Raw genomic sequence first — 21,212 nt, 5'->3', positions numbered from 1 at the left:
TGCTTCTCAAACGTCACGACGATACATCTGGAGCCACACATTCCACACATATCACACACACACACACACACACACACACACACACACACACACACACACACACACACACACACACACACACACACACACATATTACACACACACACACACACACACACACACACACACACACACACACACACACACACACACACACACACACACACACACACACACACACACACACACACACAGATAACACATCTCACATTCTCTCCTGACAGCAGGCATGAGCACCATCAAAAAAGTTGAAATAACTTTATTGAAACACTTGTCGTTACAGGTAAAATAAAAATAAAGATATGTGTTTAAATCACAGATTATCAGAGGGGGGGGGGGGGTGTAGCACTACGAATCCGGATCAATAAGTTTCAGAAACAATCCAGAATTAAACCACGGATATGTTTAAGGTTTAAATAGAAATCTGAAACCTTCGATGTTGCAAAGGGGTCGATCAGACCATGCGCTCCGCCCTTTTCCCCCCAAGTCCCTTCTTTCTATACGGAGAGTTGTATCAGAACATATAGTCTGCTCTGTGGTAGTATCCCCCTCTGGTCCTCACTACAAAGTCTTCATACAACACATTCATCGTCCTGTTCTGTTTACTACGATAGAAGGATAGTCAGTACTGCCAAACGTATATACACACACTCAGAGACAAACGGAAGGGAAGTTATATGTGTTCTATACCAGCAGAGCATGAGAGCAGACTGCTGTTACGCTGTTGTCCTGACAGAGCATGAGAACAGACTGCTGTTACGCTGTTGTCCTGACAGAGCATGAGAGCAGACTGCTGTTACGTTGTTGTCCTGACAGAGCATGAGAACAGACTGCTGTTACGCTGTTGTCCTGACAGAGCATGAGAACAGACTGCTGTTACGCTGTTGTCCTGACAGAGCATGAGAGCAGACTGCTGTTACGCTATTGTCCTGACAGAGCATGAGAGCAGACTGCTGTTACGCTGTTGTCCTGACAGAGCATGAGAACAGACTGCTGTTACGTTGTTGTCCTGACAGAGCATGAGAACAGACTGCTGTTACGCTGTTGTCCTGACAGAGCATGAGAACAGACTGCTGTTATGTTGTTCACGTGTTGTCCTGACAGAGCATGAGAACAGACTGCTGTTACGCTGTTGTCCTGACAGAGCATGAGAGCAGACTGCTGTTACGCTGTTGTCCTGACAGAGCATGAGAACAGACTGCTGTTACGCTGTTGTCCTGACAGAGCATGAGAACAGACTGCTGTTATGTTGTTGTCCTGACAGAGCATGAGAGCAGACTGCTGTTAAAGTGTTGTCCTGACAGAGCATGAGAACAGACTGCTGTTACGCTGTTAACGTGTTGTCCTGACAGAGCATGAGAACAGACTGCTGTTAAAGTGTTGTCCTGACAGAGCATGAGAACAGACTGCTGTTACGCTGTTAACGTGTTGTCCTGACAGAGCATGAGAACAGACTGCTGTTAAAGTGTTGTCCTGACAGAGCATGAGAACAGACTGCTGTTACGCTGTTGTCCTGACAGAGCATGAGAGCAGACTGCTGTTACGCTGTTGTCCTGACAGAGCATGAGAACAGACTGCTGTTACGCTGTTGTCCTGACAGAGCATGAGAACAGACTGCTGTTACGTTGTTAACGTGTTGTCCTGACAGAGCATGAGAACAGACTGCTGTTACGCTGTTGTCCTGACAGAGCATGAGAACAGACTGCTGTTACGCTGTTGTCCTGACAGAGCATGAGAGCAGACTGCTGTTACGCTGTTGTCCTGACAGAGCATGAGAACAGACTGCTGTTACGCTGTTGTCCTGACAGAGCATGAGAACAGACTGCTGTTACGCTGTTGTCCTGACAGAGCATGAGAACAGACTGCTGTTACGCTGTTGTCCTGACAGAGCATGAGAGCAGACTGCTGTTACGTTGTTGTCCTGACAGAGCATGAGAGCAGACTGCTGTTACGCTGTTGTCCTGACAGAGCATGAGAACAGACTGCTGTTGTTCCCGTGTTGTCCTGACAGAGCATGAGAACAGACTGCTGTTATGTTGTTAACGTGTTGTCCTGACAGAGCATGAGAGCAGACTGCTGTTACGCTGTTGTCCTGACAGAGCATGAGAACAGACTGCTGTTACGTTGTTAACGTGTTGTCCTGACAGAGCATGAGAACAGACTGCTGTTACGCTGTTGTCCTGACAGAGCATGAGAGCAGACTGCTGTTACGTTGTTGTCCTGACAGAGCATGAGAACAGACTGCTGTTACGTTGTTGTCCTGACAGAGCATGAGAACAGACTGCTGTTACGTTGTTGTCCTGACAGAGCATGAGAAAAGACTGCACACACTGAGTCTGTGTTTCAGTCTCTGGTCCTTATCCACAGTGAGATGGCTGTCTCCTGGAGGCTCCTCGGTCTCTGGTCCTTATCCACAGTGAGATGGCTGTCTCCTGGAGGCTCCTCAGTCTCTGGTCCTTATCCACAGTGAGATGGCTGTCTCCTGGAGGCTCCTCAGTCTTTGGTCCTTATCCACAGTGAGATGGCTGTCTCCTGGAGGCTCCTCAGTCTCTGGTCCTTATCCACAGTGAGATGGCTGTCTCCTGGAGGCTCCTCAGTCTCTGGTCCTTATCCACAGTGAGATGGCTGTCTCCTGGAGGCTCCTCAGGCTCTGGTCCTTATCCACAGTGAGATGGCTGTCTCCTGGAGGCTCCTCAGTCTCTGGTCCTTATCCACAGTGAGATGGCTGTCTCCTGGAGGCTCCTCAGTCTCTGGTCCTTATCCACAGTGAGATGGCTGTCTCCTGGAGGCTCCTCAGTCTCTGTGTCCTCTCATGTCTCCCTGATGACATTTTTTCCTCAGTCTCTCTCCAGTCTCTCTCCAAGTGCTCTCTCTCTTCAGTCTCTCTCCAGCTGCTGTCTCTCTCCAGTCCCTCTCCAGTATCTCTCCAGTTGCTGTCTCTCTCCATTCTCTCTCCAGCTGCTGTCTCTCTCCAGTCTCTCTCCTGTCTCTCTCCAGTCTCTCTCCAGTTGCTGTCTCTCGCCAGTCTCTCTCCAGCTGCTGTCTCTCTCCAGTCTCTCTCCTGTCTCTCTCCAGTCTCTCTCCAGTTGCTGTCTCTCGCCAGTCTCTCTCCAGCTGCTGTCTCTCTCCAGTCTCTCTCCAGTCTCTCTCCAGTTGCTGTCTCTCTCCAGTGGTAGATGGGGCGGGGCAGTGGTTGATGGGGGCTGGGGGTTCGTTGTAGATGGGGCGGGGCAGTGGTTGATGGGGGCTGGGGGTTCGTTGTAGATGGGGTGGGGTCATTGGTAGATGGAGCGGGGCAGTGGTAGATTGGCGGGGGCAGATGGGGGTGGGGTCCGTTGTAGATGGGGCGGGGTCATTGGTAGATGGGGCTGTGTTATTGGGGTCCGTTGTAGATGGGTTGGGGTCCGTTGTAGATGGGGGCGGGGCAAATAGGGGTGGGGTCCGTTGTAGATGGGGCGGGTTCCGTTGTAGATCGGGGTGGGGCGGATGGGGGTGGGGTCCGTTGTAGATGAGGGCGGGGCAGATGGGGGTGGGGTCTGTTGTAGATGGGGCGGGTTCCGTTGTAGATGGGGGCGGGGCAGATGGGGCGGGGTCATTGGTAGACGGCCTGGACATACTCCGGGGGGAAGAATCCAACGCGTCCATGACAACGGCCTCTCCAGCGCAGCGAATCGGAACAGTCGAGCAGGTCGATGAAATCACCGCGGAGGAAGCGTAGCTGGGAGGGGTGGTGGGGGGTGAAGTCAAACAGAGCATGGGCGTGGTGGGGGTGCTGGAGAGGGGATACAGGAGAGGGTTAGACCAATGATGTATACAAACCCTGCTGATGCTATGCACTGCTCAGACCAGGCTAGTACTGCTCAGACCAGGCTAGTACTGTTCAGACCAGGCTAGTATTGTTCAGACCAGGCTAGTATTGTTCAGACCAGGCTAGTAATGTTCAGACCAGGCTAGTACTGTTCAGACCAGGCTAGTACTGTTCAGACCAGGCTAGTACTGTTCAGACCAGGCTAGTAATGTTCAGACCAGGCTAGTACTGTTCAGACCAGGCTAGTAATGTTCAGACCAGGCTAGTATTCAGACCAGGCTAGTATTCAGACCAGGCTAGTAATGTTCAGACCAGGCTAGTATTGTTCAGACCAGGCTAGTACTGTTCAGACCAGGCTAGTACTGTTCAGACCAGGCTAGTACTGTTCAGACCAGGCTAGTAATGTTCAGACCAGGCTAGTAATGTTCAGACCAGGCTATCTAATAAGAGAGAGAGAGAGAGAGAGAGAGAGAGAGAGAGAGAGAGAGAGAGAGAGAGAGAGAGAAGAGAGAGAGGGGTAGAGAGGAAGGTAGAGAGGGAGGTAGAGATATGAATTGAAATTTAATTGACATGATGAGTTGTTACCCTGGCAGGGTGTTCTGGGTCTCGTAGGAAGACGGTTCCCTCCTTGGCGATGCTGTTGCTATGGTAAAACTCCACCATCTGATTCAGAGAGAAGAACATCTCCTCCCAAACAAAGTACTGTCCTGACCTGTCCTGGAGCACCTTGAAGTGCTGCACATGGTCCCCGTAACTAGAGGGAGAGAGGGGCGGAGAGAGGGAGAGAGGGGCGGAGACAGGGAGAGAAGGGCGGAGAGAGGGAGAGAGGGGCGGAGTGAGGGAGAGAGGGAGAGAGGGGCGGAGAGAGGGCGAGAGGGGCGGAGAGAGGGAGAGAGGGGCGGAGACAGGGAGAGAGGGGCGGAGAGAGGGCGAGAGGGGCGGAGAGAGGGAGAGAGGGGCGGAGACAGGGAGAGAGGGGTGGAGACAGGGAGAGAGGGGCGGAGTGAGGGAGAGAGGGGCGGAGAGAGGGCGAGAGGGGCGGAGAGAGGGAGAGAGGGGCGGAGACAGGGAGAGAGGGGCGGAGAGAGGGAGGGAGGGGCGGAGAGAGGGAGAGAGAGAGGAGGAGGAGAGAGAGGTGGAAGAGAGAGAGGAAGAAAGGGGGGAGGAAGTGAGATAGAGGGTTGGGGAGAGAGAGAGGGAGAGTGAGAAATTTTCCCTTGTGTACTTTAACCATTTGTACATTGCTACAACACTGTATATATATATACATAATATGACATTTCTAATGTCTTTATTGTTTTGAAACTTCTGTATGTGTAATGTTTACTGTTAATTTTTATTGTTTATTTCACTTTTGTATATTATCTATCTCACTTGCTTTGGCAATGGTAACATATGTTTCCCATGCCAATAAAGCCCCTTGAATTAAATTGAATTGAGAGAGAGAGAGAGGAGGAAGAGAGAGAGGGGCGGAGACAGGGAGAGAGGGGCGGAGACAGGGCGAGAGGGGCGGAGACAGGGAGAGAGGGGCGGAGACAGGGAGAGAGGGGCGGAGACAGGGAGAGAGGGGAGGAAGAGAGAGAGGGGCGGAGACAGGGAGAGAGGGCGGAGACAGGGCGAGAGGGGCGGAGACAGGGAGAGAGGGGCGGAGACAGGGAGAGAGGGGCGGAGACAGGGCGAGAGGGGAGGAAGAGAGAGAGGGGCGGAGACAGGGCGAGAGGGGCGGAGACAGGGCGAGAGGGGCGGAGACAGGGAGAGAGGGGCGGAGACAGGGAGAGAGGGGCGGAGACAGGGAGAGAGGGGAGGAAGAGAGAGAGGGGCGGAGACAGGGAGAGAGGGGCGGAGACAGGGCGAGAGGGGCGGAGACAGGGAGAGAGGGGCGGAGACAGGGAGAGAGGGGCGGAGACAGGGCGAGAGGGGAGGAAGAGAGAGAGGGGCGGAGACAGGGCGAGAGGGGCGGAGACAGGGAGAGAGGGGAGGAAGAGAGAGAGGGGCGGAGACAGGGCGAGAGGGGCGGAGACAGGGCGAGAGGGGCGGAGACAGGGAGAGAGGGGCGGAGACAGGGAGAGAGGGGAAAGGAGAGTGTTGGGGAGAAACAACAGCAAACTATTAGCACACTACCCCTTTGCTAAGAGAGGGGGTGTTAACAAGGGGTGGAACTCAGGATACGAGGCAATGAGGACTCAGCTAATATAAATCTCTATGAGTCTGGAACAGTAATGGTACAGGGTAACCCCCAAACAGTTTCAGCTGGACTTTCATCAAATTAAAGAATTGGCCCAGCAGGAGAAGCTCTCCCTTGAGAAAGATACCCTCACACCGAGCAGGTCAGACCAGACCTCTTCATTATATAACCCCACAGACGAGCCACCCCCAGCGGGCCAGACCAGACCTCTTCATTATATAGCCCCACAGACGAGCCACCCCCAGCAGGTCGGACAAGACCTCTTCATTATATAACCCCACAGACGAGCCACCCAGAGCGGGCCAGACCAGACCTCTTCATTATATAGCCCCACAGACGAGCCACCCCCAGCGGGCCAGACCAGACCTCTTCATTATATAACCCCACAGATGAGCAACCCCCAGCAGGCCAGACCAGACCTCTTCATTATATAACCCCACAGATGAGCAACCCCCAGCAGGCCAGACCAGACCTCTTCATTATATAACCCCACAGACGAGCCACCCCCAGCGGGCCAGACCAGACCTCTTCATTATATAACCCCACAGACGAGCCACCCCCAGCGGGCCAGACCAGACCTCTTCATTATATAACCCCACAGACGAGCCACCCCCAGCGGGCCAGACCAGACCTCTTCATTACATAACCCCACAGACGAGCCACCCCCAGCGGGCCAGACCAGACCTCTTCATTATATAACCCCACAGACGAGCCACCCCCAGCGGGCCAGACCAGACCTCTTCATTACATAACCCCACAGACGAGCCACCCCCAGCGGGCCAGACCAGACCGCTTCACTACATAACCCCACAGACGAGCCACCCCCAACGGGCCAGACCAGACCAGACCTCTACATTATATAACCCCACAGACGAGCCACCCCCAGCGGGCCAGACCAGACCTCTTCATTATATAACCCCACAGACGAGCCACCCCCAGCGGGCCATCCAGACCTCTTCATTATATAACCCCACAGATGAGCCACCCCCAGCGGGCCAGACCAGACCTCTTCATTATATAACCCCACAGACGAGCCACCCCCAGCGGGCCATCCAGACCTCTTCATTATATAACCCCACAGATGAGCCACCCCCAGCGGGCCAGACCAGACCTCTTCATTATATAACCCCACAGATGAGCAACCCAGAGCAGGCCAGACCAGACCTCTTCATTACATAACCCCACAGACGAGCCACCCAGAGCGGGCCAGACCAGACCTCTTCATTATATAACCCCAGAGACGAGCCACCCCCAGCGGGCCAGACCAGACATCTTCATTATATAACCCCACAGACGAGCCACCCCCAGTGGGCCAGACCAGACCTCTTCATTATATAACCCCACAGACGAGCCACCCCGAGCGGGCCAGACCAGACCTCTTCATTATATAACCCCACAGACGAGCCACCCCGAGCGGGCCAGACCAGACCTCTTCATTATATAACCCCAGAGATGAGCCACCCCGAGCGGGCCAGACCAGACCTCTTCATTATATAACCCCAGAGACGAGCCACCCCCAGCGGGCCAGACCAGACCTCTTCATTATATAACCCCACAGATGAGCCACCCCGAGCGGGCCAGACCAGACCTCTTCATTATATAACCCCACAGACGAGCCACCCCGAGCGGGCCAGACCAGACCTCTTCATTATATAACCCCAGAGATGAGCCACCCCCAGCGGGCCAGACCAGACATCTTCATTATATAACCCCACAGACGAGCCACCCCCAGCGGGCCAGACCAGACCTCTTCATTATATAACCCCACAGACGAGCCACCCCCAGCGGGCCAGACCAGACCTCTTCATTATATAACCCCAGAGACGAGCCACCCCCAGCGGGCCAGACCAGACATCTTCATTATATAACCCCACAGACGAGCCACCCCCAGTGGGCCAGACCAGACCTCTTCATTATATAACCCCACAGACGAGCCACCCCCAGCGGGTCAGACCAGACCTCTTCATTATATATTATATAGTCCAGCACAACACCACCCCCTCAACTAGACAACAGCCCAGCACAACAACACCCCCTCAACCAGACCCAGACAACAGTCCAGCACGACACCACCCCCTCAACCAGACAACAGTCCATCACAACAACACCCCCTCAACCAGACAACAGTCCAGCACAACAACACCCCCTCAACCAGACAACAGTCCAGTACAACAACACCCCCTCAACCAGACAACAGTCCAGCACAACACCACCCCCTCAACCAGACAACAGTCCACCACAACACCACCCCCTCAACCAGACAACAGTCCATCACAACAACACCCCCTCAACCAGACAACAGTCCATCACAACAACACCCCCTCAACCAGACAACAGTCCATCACAACAACACCCCCTCAACCAGACAACAGTCCAGCACAACACCCCCTCAACCAGACAACAGTCCAGCACAACAACACCCCCTCAACCAGACAACAGTCCATCACAACACCACCCCCTCAACCAGACAACAGTCCAGCACAACAACACCCCCTCAACCAGACAACAGTCCAGCACAACAACACCCCCTCAACCAGACAACAGTCCAGCACAACAACACCCCCTCAACCAGACAACAGTCCAGCACAACAACACCCCCTCAACCAGACAACAGTCCATCACAACAACACCCCCTCAACCAGACAACAGTCCATCACAACACCACCCCTCAACCAGACCAGACAACAGTCCATCACAACACCACCCCTCAACCAGACCCAGACAACAGTCTAGAACAGCCTCTATGACCAGGTCCATCCTGGACTAGAACAGCCTCTATGACCAGGTCCACCCTGGACTAGAACAGCCTCTATGACCAGGTCCACCCTGGACTAGAACAGCCTCTATGACCAGGTCCACCCTGGATGAGAGCATCCTCTATGACCAGGTCCACCCTGGACTAGAAAAGACTCTATGACCAGGTCCACTCTGGACTAGAACAGTCTCTATGACCAGGTCCACCCTGGACTAGAACAACCTCGATGAGCAGGTCCACCCTGGACTAGAACAGCCTCTATGACCAGGTCCACCCTGGACTAGAACAGCCTCTATGACCAGGTCCACCCTGGACTAGAACAGCCTCTATGACCAGGTCCATCCTGGACTAGAACAGCCTCTATGACCAGGTCCACCCTGGACAAGAACAGCCTCTATGACCAGGTCCACCCTGGACTAGAACAGCCTCTATGACCAGGTCCACCCTGGAGTAGAACAGCCTCTATGACCAGGTCCACCCTGGACTAGAACAGACTCTATGACCAGGTCCACCCTGGACGAGAACAGTCTCTATGACCAGGTCCACCCTGGACTAGAACAGCCTCTATGACCAGGTCCACCCTGGACTAGAACAGCCTCTATGACCAGGTCCACCCTGGACTAGAACAGCCTCTATGACCAGGTCCACCCTGGACTAGAACAGCCACTATAACCTGGTCCACCCTGGACTAGAACAGACTCTATGACCAGGTCCACCCTGGACTAGAACAGCCTCTATGACCAGGTCCACCCTGGACTAGAACAGCCTCTATGACCAGGTCCACCCTGGACTAGAACAGCCTCTATGACCTGGTCCACCCTGGACTAGAACAGCCTCGATGACCAGGTCCACCCTGGACTAGAACAGCCTCTATGACCAGGTCCACCTATACAAGGCAGCAGTGCCCACCGTCGCCCGGACCCTAAAGGACATCACTCTCAAACGCAGCCCCAACACTTCACACAGGAGTAACAGATTAATAGACTCTCTGCCCAGACCTGCGTAGAAAACCGAAACAGCATTTTTGATCTCTCAGCTTCCCTATCTAATCTAAAAATGTTAAACAGAAAACCGAAGAAAATGAACAACAAATAGTTTGATGGAGAAAAATAACCTAAGAAAGAAATTGAGAAACCTGTCCAACCCAGAAACCTGAGTCGACTTCTTCTTCTATGGTGAATCATTAATACAGAAATAAAAGATGGAACGTCATAAATCCAAAATGGAGATGTATCGGGTAAACCACTTCTCCAATCTATCTATAACAAAGAACAAACAGCAAAAACATATACATGATCAAATACACATCTTAGAATCAACTATTAAAGACGACCAGAACCCGCTGGATTCTCCAATTACCTTGAATGAACTACAGGACAAAATACAAACCCTCCAACCCAAAAAGGCCCGTGGTGTTGATGGTATCCTCAATTAAATGATCAAATATACACACAACAAATTCCAATTGGCTATACTAAAACTCTTTAACATCATCCTTAGCGCTGGCATCTTCCCCAATATTTGGAACCAAGGACTGATCACCCCAATCCACAAAAGTGGAGTCAAATTTGACCCCAATAACTACAGTGGAATATGCGTCAACAGTAACCTTATGAAAACACTCTGCATTATCATTAACAGCAATGAAAACAATGTACTGAGCAAATGTCAGATTGGCTTTTTACCAAATTACCGTACAACAGACCACGTATTCACTCTGCACACCCTAATTGACAACCAAACAAACCAAAACAAACGCAAAGTCTTCTCATGCTTTGTTGATTTCAAAAAAGGCTTTTGACTCAATTTGGGAAGAGGGTCTGCTGTACAAACTGATGGAAAGTGGTGTTGGGGGAAAAACATTTGACATGATCGAATCCATGTAAACAAACAACAAGTGTGCGGTTAACATTGGCAAAAGAACCACACATTTCTTCCTACAAGGCCGTGGGGTGAGACAGGGATGCAGCTTAAGCCCCACCCTCTTCCACATATATATCAACAAATTAGGGAAGGCACTAGAACAGTCTGCAGCACCCGGCCTCAACCCACTAGAATCTGAAGTCAACTGTCTACTGTTTGCTAATGATCTGGTGCTTCTGTCCCCAACCAAGGAGGGCCAACAGCAGCACCGAGATCTTCAGCACAGATTATGTCAGACCTGGGCCCAACAAGACCAAAGAGATGTGCATAGACTTCAGGAAGCGTACAACACCTGCCTCTGCAACATCTATCAAAGGTCAGAATATAGAGATTGTAGAGAAATACAAATACATGAGTGTCCTCTTGGACAATAAGCTTCAGTGGAGTAACTGTATAGACCTGATCTACAAAAAGAGCCAACAGAGACTGTACTTTCTCAAAAAGCTGGGATCTTTAATGTAGACTGAACTATACTGACTCTGTTTTACAAATCTTTCATTGAGAGTATTTGAACTTTTTATACTGTTTGTTGGTTTGGCAATGCCACTGTCAGCCAGAGAAATATGCTGAGAAGGATTATCACCACAGCAAGCAAGGTACTTGGAGTCAAACAGACAGGCCTGGATGAGATCTTTAAGGTCAGGACCCTCCCCAAGGTACTTGGAGTCAAACAGACAGGCCTGGATGAGATCTTTAAGGTCAGGACCCTCCCCAAGGTACTTGGAGTCAAACAGACAGGCCTGGATGAGATCTTTAAGGTCAGGGCCCTCCCCAAGGTACTTGGAGTCAAACAGACAGGCCCGGATGAGATCTTTAAGGTCAGGGCCCTCCCCAAGGTACTTGGAGTCAAACAGACAGGCCTGGATGAGATCTTTAAGGTCAGGACCTTCCCCAAGGTACTTGGAGTCAAACAGACAGGCCTGGATGAGATATTTAAGGTCAGGACCCTCCCCAAGCCACCCCTTGTCCCTGGACGTTGACCTACTCCCCTCTGGTAGTTTAAGGTCAGGACCCTGTCCCTGGACGTTGACCTATTCCTATGGGCGCAGGTATAGGGCACACCGCAGCAGGAAAAACAGAACTTGACAATCATTTGAGCCAGGTGTGATATCCCTCCTAAATAGCTTGAGCTAATGTTCCTATAGACCCAGTAAGACCAGCAGGCTAATGTTCCTATAGACTCAGTAAGGCCAGCAGGCTAATGTTCCTATAGACTCAGTAAGACCAGCAGGCTAATGTTCCTATAGACTCAGTAAGACCAGCAGGCTAATGTTCCTATAGACTCAGTAAGGCCAGCAGGCTAATGTTCCTATAGACTCAGTAAGACCAGCAGGCTAATGTTCCTATAGACTCAGTAAGACCAGCAGGCTAATGTTCCTATAGACTCAGTAAGACCAGCAGGCTAATGTTCCTATAGACCCAGTAAGGCCAGCAGGCTAATGTTCCTATAGACTCAGTAAGACCAGCAGGCTAATGTTCCTATAGACTCAGTAAGGCCAGCAGGCTAATGTTCCTATAGACTCAGTAAGGCCAGCAGGCTAATGTTCCTATAGACTCAGTAAGGCCAGCAGGCTAATGTTCCTATAGACTCAGAAAGACCAGCAGGCTAATGTTCCTATAGACTCAGTAAGACCAGCAGGCTAATGTTCCTATAGACTCAGTAAGACCAGCAGGCTAATGTTCCTATAGACTCAGTAAGGCCAGCAGGCTAATGTTCCTATAGACTCAGTAAGACCAGCAGGCTAATGTTCCTATAGACTCAGTAAGACCAGCAGGCTAATGTTCAGCAGGCACTGCAACAACATTTCATCATGGGGACAATAAAGTCAGTGTGTATGTCGAAAGACTGACTTGGCTTTCAAGAGAAAACAGGCTATGTGCTCACTGCCCACAAAATGAGGTGGAAACTGAGCTGCACTTCCTAACCTCCTGCCCAATGTATGACCATATTAGAGAGACATATTTCCCCCAGATTACACAGATCCACAAAGAATTCGAAAACAAATCCAATTTTGAAAAACTCCCATATCTACTGGGTGAAATTCCACAGTGTGCCATCAGAGCAGCAAGATTTGTGACGTGTTGCCACGAGAAAAGGGCAACCATTGAAGAACACACACCATTGTAAATACAACCCATATCTATGCTTATTTATTTTATCTTGTGTCCTTTACCATTTGTACATTGTTAAAACACTGTATATATATAATATGACATTTGTAATGTCTTTATTCTTTTGTAACTTCTGTGAGTGTGATGTTTACTGTAAATTTGTATTGTTTATTTCACTTTTGTTTATTATCTATTTCACTTGCTTTGGCGATGTTAACATATGTTTCCCATGAGAGAGAGAGAGAGAGGGGGGGGAGCGGCGAGAGAGAGAGAGAGAGAGAGAGGGGGGCGGGGAGAGAGAGAGAGGGGGAGCGGGGAGAGAGAGAGAGAGAGGGGGGGGGAGCGGGGAGAGAGAGAGAGAGAGAGGGGGGGGCGGGGAGAGAGAGAGAGGGGGGAGCGGGGAGAGAGAGAGAGAGAGAGGGGGGGGCGGGGAGAGAGAGAGAGAGAGAGAGAGGATGGAAAGAGATGACAGTCGAAAGGAAGTCCTGTCTACAGCAGACAGATAGTTGTATTTATAACTTCACAGCAAACACCAATTTATAATGCTCTCTCTCTCTCTTTCTCCTCCATCTCTATTTCTCCATCTCTCTCTCTCTCTTTCTCCTCTATCTCTTCTCTCTCTCTCTTTCTCCTCTCTCTCTCTTTCTCCTCCATCTCTATTTCTCCATCTCTCTCTCTCTCTTTCTCCTCCATCTCTATTTCTCCATCTCTCTCTCTCTCTTTCTCCTCTATCTCTTCTCTCTCTCTCTTTCTCCTCTCTCTCTCTCTCTTTCTCCTCCATCTCTATTTCTCCATCTCTCTCTCTTTCTCCTCTCTCTCTCTTTCTCCTCTCTCTCTCTATCTCTATTTCTCCATCTCTCTCTCTTTCTCCTTTCTCTCTCTTTCTCCTCCATCTCTATTTCTCCATCTCTCTCTCTCTTTCTCCTCTCTGTCTCTTTCTCCTCTCTCTCTCCATCTCTATTTCTCCATCTCTCTCTCTTTCTCCTCTCTCTCTCTCTTTCTCCTCTCTCTCTCTCTCTCTCTCTCTCTCTCTCTCTCTCTCCTCTTTCTCCATCTCTCTCTCCCTTTCTCCCCTCTCTCTCTTTCTCCTCCATCTCTATTTCTCCTCTCTCTCTCCATGTCTCTCCCTTTCTCCTCTCTCTCTTTCTCCTCCATCTGTCCTTTTCTGTCCTTCCCTCCACTTCCTCTATCCCTCTGTTCTCACTTCCTCTGTTTCTCTCTCTCTAATCTCCTCTGTTCCTCAACACTTCAGATGTCTGATACAAACCAGACCTACTTTCTGTGTGTGTCTCTATATATATGTGTGTGTGTGTGTGTGTGTGTGTGTGTGTGTGTGTGTGTGTGTGTGTGTGTGTGTGTGTGTGTGTGTGTGTGTGTGTGTGTGTGTGTGTGTGTGTGTGTGTGTGTGTGTGTGTGTGCGTGTGCGTGCGTGCGTCTCACCTGACGGACATGGAGAATTCTCCTGGAGCGCTCTCGCTCTCTCTCACGATGAACGCTCCTCGGTCTCTCTGCCTCAATCTGCCCTCTGCAACCCCCCTGGATATACGGCCTGCGAACCACCTGGTGTAACAGCATGTACCAGTTATCATGGTGTAACAGCATGTACTAGTTATCATGGTGTAACAGCATGTACCAGTTGTCATGATGTAACAGCATGTACCAGTTGTCATGGTGTAACAGCATGTACCAGTTATCATGGTGTAACAGCATGTACCAGTTATCATGGTGTAACAGCATGTACCAGTTGTCATGGTGTAACAGCATGTACCAGTTATCATGGTGTAACAGCATGTACCAGTTGTCATGATGTAACAGCATGTACCAGTTGTCATGGTGTAACAGCATGTACCGGTTGTCATGGTGTAACAGCATGTGCCAGTTGTCATGGTGTAACAGCATGTGCCAGTTGTCATGGTGTAACAGCATGTACCAGTTGTCATGGTGTAACAGCATGTACCGGTTGTCATGGTGTAACAGCATGTACCAGTTGTCATGATGTAACAGCATGTACCAGTTATCATGGTGTAACAGCATGTACCAGTTGTCATGGTGTAACAGCATGTACCGGTTATCATGGTGTAACAGCATGTGCCAGTTATCATGGTGTAACAGCATGTGCCAGTTGTCATGGTGTAACAGCATGTACTAGTTGTCATGGTGTAACAGCATGTGCCAGTTGTCATGGTGTAACAGCATGTGCCAGTTGTCATGGTGTAACAGCATGTGCCAGTTGTCATGGTGTAACAGCATGTGCCAGTTGTCATGGTGTAACAGCATGTACTAGTTGTCATGGTGTAACAGCATGTACCAGTTATCATGGTGTAACAGCATGCACCGTTATCATGGTGTAACAGCATGGACCAGTTATCATGGTGTAACAGCATGTACCAGTTGTCATGGTGTAACAGCATGTACCGGTTATCATGGTGTAACAGCATGTAGCGGTTGTCATGGTGTAACAGCATGTGCCAGTTATCATGGTGTAACAGCATGTACCAGTTGTCATGGTGTAACAGCATGTACCAGTTATCATGGTGTAACAGCATGTACCAGTTATCATGGTGTAACTGCATGTACCAGTTATCATGGTGTAACAGCATGCACCGTTATCATGGTGTAACAGCATGTACCAGTTGTCATGGTGTAACAGCATGTACCAGTTATCATGGTGTAACTGCATGTACCAGTTATCATGGTTTAACAGCATGTACCTGTTATCATGGTGTAACAGCATGTACCAGTTATCATGGTGTAACAGCATGTACCAGTTATCATGGTGTAACAGCATGTACCAGTTGTATATATGGGAACAACATGTACCAGTTATCATGTTGTGACATCATGTACCAGTTATCATGTTGTAAAAGCATGAACCAGTTATCATGGTGTAAATGCATGTACCAGTTATCATGTTGTAAAAACATGAACCAGTTATAGTGGTGTAACTGCATGTACCAGTTATCATGGTGTAACAGCATGTACCAGGTATCATGGTGTAACTGCATGTACCAGTTATCATGGTGTAACAGCATGCACCAGTTATCTGTATTTTATCATGTTGTAACTGCATGTACCAGTTATCATGGTGTAACAGCATGCACCAGTTATCTGTATTTTATCATGTTGTAACAGCATGTACCAGTTCGGTATTTTATCATGGGGTAACAGCATGTACCAGTGCTATATGTTATCATGTGGTAACATCATGTACCAGTTCTATATGTTATCATGGTGTAACAGCATGTACCAGTTCGGTATTTTATAATGGGGTAACAGCATGTACCAGTTCTATATGTTATCATGGGTTAAGAGCATGTACCAGTTCTATATGTTATCATGGGGTAACAGCATGTACCAGTTCGGTATTTTATCATTGTGTAACAGCATGTACCAGTGCTATATGTTATCATGGGGTAACAGCATGTACCAGTTCTATATGTTATCATGGAGTAACAGCATGTACTAGTTTGGTTTTTTATCATGGGGTAACAGCATGTACCAGTGCTATATGTTATCATGGGGTAACAACATGTACCAGTTCGGTATTTTATAATGGGGTAACAGCATGTACCAGTTCTATATGTTATCATGGGGTAACAGCCTGTACCAGTTCTATATGTTATCATGTTGTAACAGCATGTACCAGTTCTATATGTTATCATGGGGTAACAGCATGTACCAGTTCGGTATTTTATCATGGGGTAACAGCCTGTACCAGTTCTATATGTTATCATGGGGTAACAGCATGTACCAGTGCTATATGTTATCATGGGGTAACAACATGTACCAGTTCGGTATTTTATAATGGGGTAACAGCATGTACCAGTTCTATATGTTATCATGGGGTAACAGCCTGTACCAGTTCTATATGTTATCATGGGGTAACAGCCTGTACCAGTTCTATATGTTATCATGTTGTAACAGCATGTACCAGTTCTATATGTTATCATGGGGTAACAGCATGTACCAGTTCTGTATTTTATCATGGGGTAACAGCCTGTACCAGTTCTATATGTTATCATGGGGTAACAGCATGTACCAGTTCTATATGTTATCATGGGGTAACAGCATGTACCAGTTCTATATGTTATCATGGGGTAACAGCATGTACCAGTTCTATATGTTATCATGTTGTAACAGCATGTACCAGTTCTATATGTTATCATCTTGTGACAGCATGTACCAGTTCGGTATTTTATCTTGGGGTAACAGCATGTACCAGTTCTATATGTTATCATGTTGTAACAGCATGTACCAGTTCTGTATTTTATCATGTTGTAACAGCATGTACCAGTTCTATATGTTATCATGGGGTAACAGCATGTACCAGTTCTATATGTTATCATGGGGTAACAGCCTGTACCAGTTCTATATGTTATCACGAGGTAACAGCATGTACCAGTTCTATATGTTATCATGGGGTAACAGCATGTACCAGTTCTGTATTTTATCATGGGGTAACAGCATGTACCAGTTCTATATGTTATCATGGGGTAACAGCATGTACCAGTTCTATATGTTATCATGGGGTAACAGCATGTACCAGTTCTATATGTTATCATGGGGTAACAGCATGTACCAGTTCTAAATGTTATCATGGGGTAACAGCCTGTACCAGTTCTGTATTTTATCATGGGGCAACAGCATGTACCAGTTCTATATGTTATCATGGGGTAACAGCATGTACCAGTTCTATACGTTATCATGGGGTAACAACATGTACCAGTTCTATATGTTATCATGGGGTAACAGCCTGTACCAGTTCTGTATTTTATCATGGGGTAACAGCATGTACCAGTTCTATATGTTATCATGGGGTAACAGCATGTACCAGTTCTATATGTTATCATGTTGTAACAGCATGTACCAGTTCTATATGTTATCATGGGGTAACAGCATGTACCAGTTCTGTATTTTATCATGGGGTAACAGCATGTACCAGTTCTATACGTTATCATGGGGTAACAACATGTACCAGTTCTATATGTTATCATGGGGTAACAGCATGTACCAGTTCTATATGTTATCATGGGGTAACAGCCTGTACCAGTTCTATATGTTATCATGGGGTAACAGCATGTACCAGTTCTATATGTTATCATGGGGTAACAGCATGTACCAGTTCTATATGTTATCATGGGGTAACAGCATGTACCAGTTCTATATGTTATCATGTTGTAACAGCATGTACCAGTTCTATATGTTATCATGTTGTAACAGCATGTACCAGTTCGGTATTTTATAATTGTGTAACAGCATGTACCAGTAACAAACACAAACAGATAAACAGCCATGTTGTGTGATGTGTATCATGGTTATGTAAAGGGATGTAGATTGAGGAGTGTGTCTTCCCCAGGGGGAGGCAGACCGTATGGTCCAATACAGTACAGCTGTCCACAGCGGCTCAGCTCTGTTAAGACGCTCCGGGCACCACAACACTCTCTCTCTCTCTGTCTCTCTCTCTGTCTCTCGGACTCTCTGTCTCTCTCTGTCTCTCTCTGTCTATCTGTCTCTCTCTCTCTGTCTCTCTCTGTCTCTCTCTGACTTTCTGTCTCTCTCTGTCTCTCTGTCTCTCTGTCTCTCTCTTTCTCTGTCTCTCTCTCTCTGTCTCTCTCTTTCTCTGTCTCTCTCGCTGTCTCTCTCTGTCTCTATCTGTCTCACTCTCTCTGTCTCTGTCTCTGTCTCTCTCTCTCTCTCTCTGTCTCACTCTCTCTGTCTCTGTCTCTGTCTCTCTCTCTCTCTCTCTGTCTCTCTGTCTCTCTGTCTCTTTCTCTCTCTCTCTGTCTCTCTCTCTCTCTCTCTGAGTGATGGCTGGTTAACAGTCTGATGGCCTTGAGATAGAAGCTGTTTTTCAGTCTCTCGGTCCCAGCTTTGATACACCTGTACTGACCTCGCCTTCTGAATGATAGCGGGGTGAACAGGCAGTGGCTCGGGTGGTTGTTGACCTTGATGATCTTTATGGCCTTCCTGTGACATCGGGTGGTGTAGGTGTCATGGAGGGCAGGTAGTTTTCCCCCGGTGATGTGTTATTACTGGAGAGCCTTGTGGTTGAGGGCGGTGCTGTGGTACAGCCCAACAGGATGCTCTCGATTGTGCATCTGTAAAAGTTTGTCAGGGTTGGTGCGCCTTCTTCACTACTCTGTCTGTGTTGATGGACCATTTCAGTTTGTCTGTGATGTGTACGCCGAGGAACTTAAAACTTGCTACCATCTCCACTACTGTCCCGGCTGCTCCCTCTGCTGTTTTCTGAAGTCCGCGATCATCTCCTTTTGTTGACGTTGAGTGAGAGGTTGTCATCCTGACAGCACATGCCGAGGGCCCTCACCTCCTCCCTGTAGGCCGTCTCCTCGTTGTCCCTCCGCCAGGGCCCTCACCTCCTCCCTGTAGGCCGTCTCCTCGTTGTCCCTCCGCCAGGGCCCTCACCTCCTCCCTGTAGGCCGTCTCCTCGTTGTCCCTCCGCCAGGGCCCTCACCTCCTCCCTGTAGGCCGTCTCCTCGTTGTCCCTCCGCCAGGGCCCTCACCTCCTCCCTGTAGGCCGTCTCCTCGTTGTCCCTCCGCCAGGGCCCTCACCTCCTCCCTGTAGGCCATCTCCTCGTTGTTGGTGATCATGTCCACTACTGTAGTGTCGTCTGCAAACTTAATGATTGAGTTGGTGTGCATGGCCACACATTCATGGGTGAACAGGGAGTACAGGAGGGGACTGAGCACGCACCCTTGTGGGGCCCCTGTGTTGAGGATCAGCGAAGTGGAGATGTTGTTACCTACCTTCACCACCTGGGGGCGGCCCGTCAGGAAGTCCAGGACCCAGTTGCACAGGGCGAGGTTCAGACCCAGGGCCTCCAGCTTAATGATGAGTTTGGAGGGTACTATGGTGTTGAATGCTGAGCTGTAGTCATTGAACAGCATTCTTACATAGGTATTCCTCTTGTCCAGATGGGTTAGGGCAGTGTGCAGTGTGATGGCGACTGCGGCGTCTGTGGACCTATTGGGGCGGTAAGCAAGCTGAAGTGGGTCTAGGGTGGCCAGCAGGGTGGAGGTGATATGATCCTTGACTAGTCTCTCAAAGCACTTCATGATGACAGAGGTGTGTGCAATGGGCAATAGTGATATGTTCAGTTAACTTTGCCTTCTTGGGTACAGGAACAAAGGTGGGCATCGTGAAGCATGTGGGGACAGCAGACTGAGATAGGGAGTGATTTAATATTTCCATAAAAACACCAGATGGTCTGCACATGCTCTGAAGACGTGTCTAGGGATGCTGTCTGGGCCAGCAGCCGTGCGAGGGTTGACAGTTCACTACTACTGAGATCTAGAACTACAACATCAACTACAACATCAACTACAGTTCACTACTACTGAGATCTAGAACTACAACACCAACTACAACATCAACTACAGCACCAACTACAACATCAACTACAACTACAACACCAACTACAACACCAACTACAACACCAACTACAACACCAACTACAACATCAACTACAACACCAACTACAACATCAACTACAGTTCACTACTACTGAGATCTAGAACTACAACACCAACTACAACATCAACTACAGCACCAACTACAACATCAACTACAACACCAACTACAACACCAACTACAACACCAACTACAACACCAACTACAACATCAACTACAACACCAACTACAACATCAACTACAACATCAACTACAACATCAAATACAACATCAACTACAACACCAACTACAACACCAACTACAACATCAACTACAACACCAACTACAACATCAAATACAACATCAACTACAACATCAACTACAACATCAACTACAACATCAACTACAACATCAACTACAACACCAACTACAACACCAAATACAACATCAACTACAACATCAACTACAACACCAACTACAACATCAACTACAACACCAACTACAACATCAAATACAACATCAACTACAACATCAACTACAACATCAACTACAACACCAACTACAACATCAACTACAACATCAACTACAACACCAACTACAACATCAACTACAGTTCACTACTACTGAGATCTAGAGCTACAACATCAAATACAACACCAACTACAGCACCAACTACAACATCAACAACTACAACATCAACTACAACATCAACTACAGTTCACTGCTACTGAGATCTAGAACTACAACATCAACTACAACACCAACTACAGCACCAACTACAACACCAACTACAACATCAACTACAACACCAACTACAGCACCAACTACAACACCAACTACAACATCAACTACAACACCAACTACAACATCAAATACAACATCAACTACAACACCAAATACAACATCAACTACAACATCAACTACAACACCAACTACAACATCAACTACAACACCAACTACAACACCAACTACAACATCAACT

At 48.6% G+C, this 21,212-nt stretch overlaps 1 protein-coding gene across 2 annotated transcripts in view; it reads right to left on the bottom strand.

Annotated features, from left to right (window-relative positions):
• Positions 1 to 1,852: 1,852 nt before the first annotated feature.
• The window catches only part of LOC135538776 (GRB2-related adapter protein-like), a 21,894-nt gene continuing 2,534 nt past the window's right edge, over positions 1,853 to 21,212 (bottom strand). The window contains exons 3-5 of one of the 2 annotated variants that reach the window (XM_064964691.1): positions 14,263 to 14,382; positions 4,433 to 4,601; positions 1,855 to 3,811 (exon numbers count right to left, since the gene is read on the bottom strand). In XM_064964691.1, coding sequence (XP_064820763.1) covers positions 3,632 to 3,811; positions 4,433 to 4,601; positions 14,263 to 14,382 — 469 coding nt within the window. In that variant the 3' untranslated portion in view covers positions 1,855 to 3,631. Of the gene's footprint in view, positions 3,812 to 4,432; positions 4,602 to 14,262; positions 14,383 to 21,212 lie in introns of both variants that reach the window. The other variant, XM_064964692.1, reaches the window with a different exon arrangement.

The sequence above is a fragment of the Oncorhynchus masou genome, unplaced genomic scaffold (genome assembly GCF_036934945.1).
Source record: "Oncorhynchus masou masou isolate Uvic2021 unplaced genomic scaffold, UVic_Omas_1.1 unplaced_scaffold_181, whole genome shotgun sequence".
In the NCBI taxonomy this organism is placed as follows: Eukaryota; Metazoa; Chordata; class Actinopteri; order Salmoniformes; family Salmonidae; genus Oncorhynchus; species Oncorhynchus masou.
The sequence above is the reverse complement of the archived record's forward strand: the minus strand, read 5'-3'. Positions and strand labels throughout refer to the sequence as shown.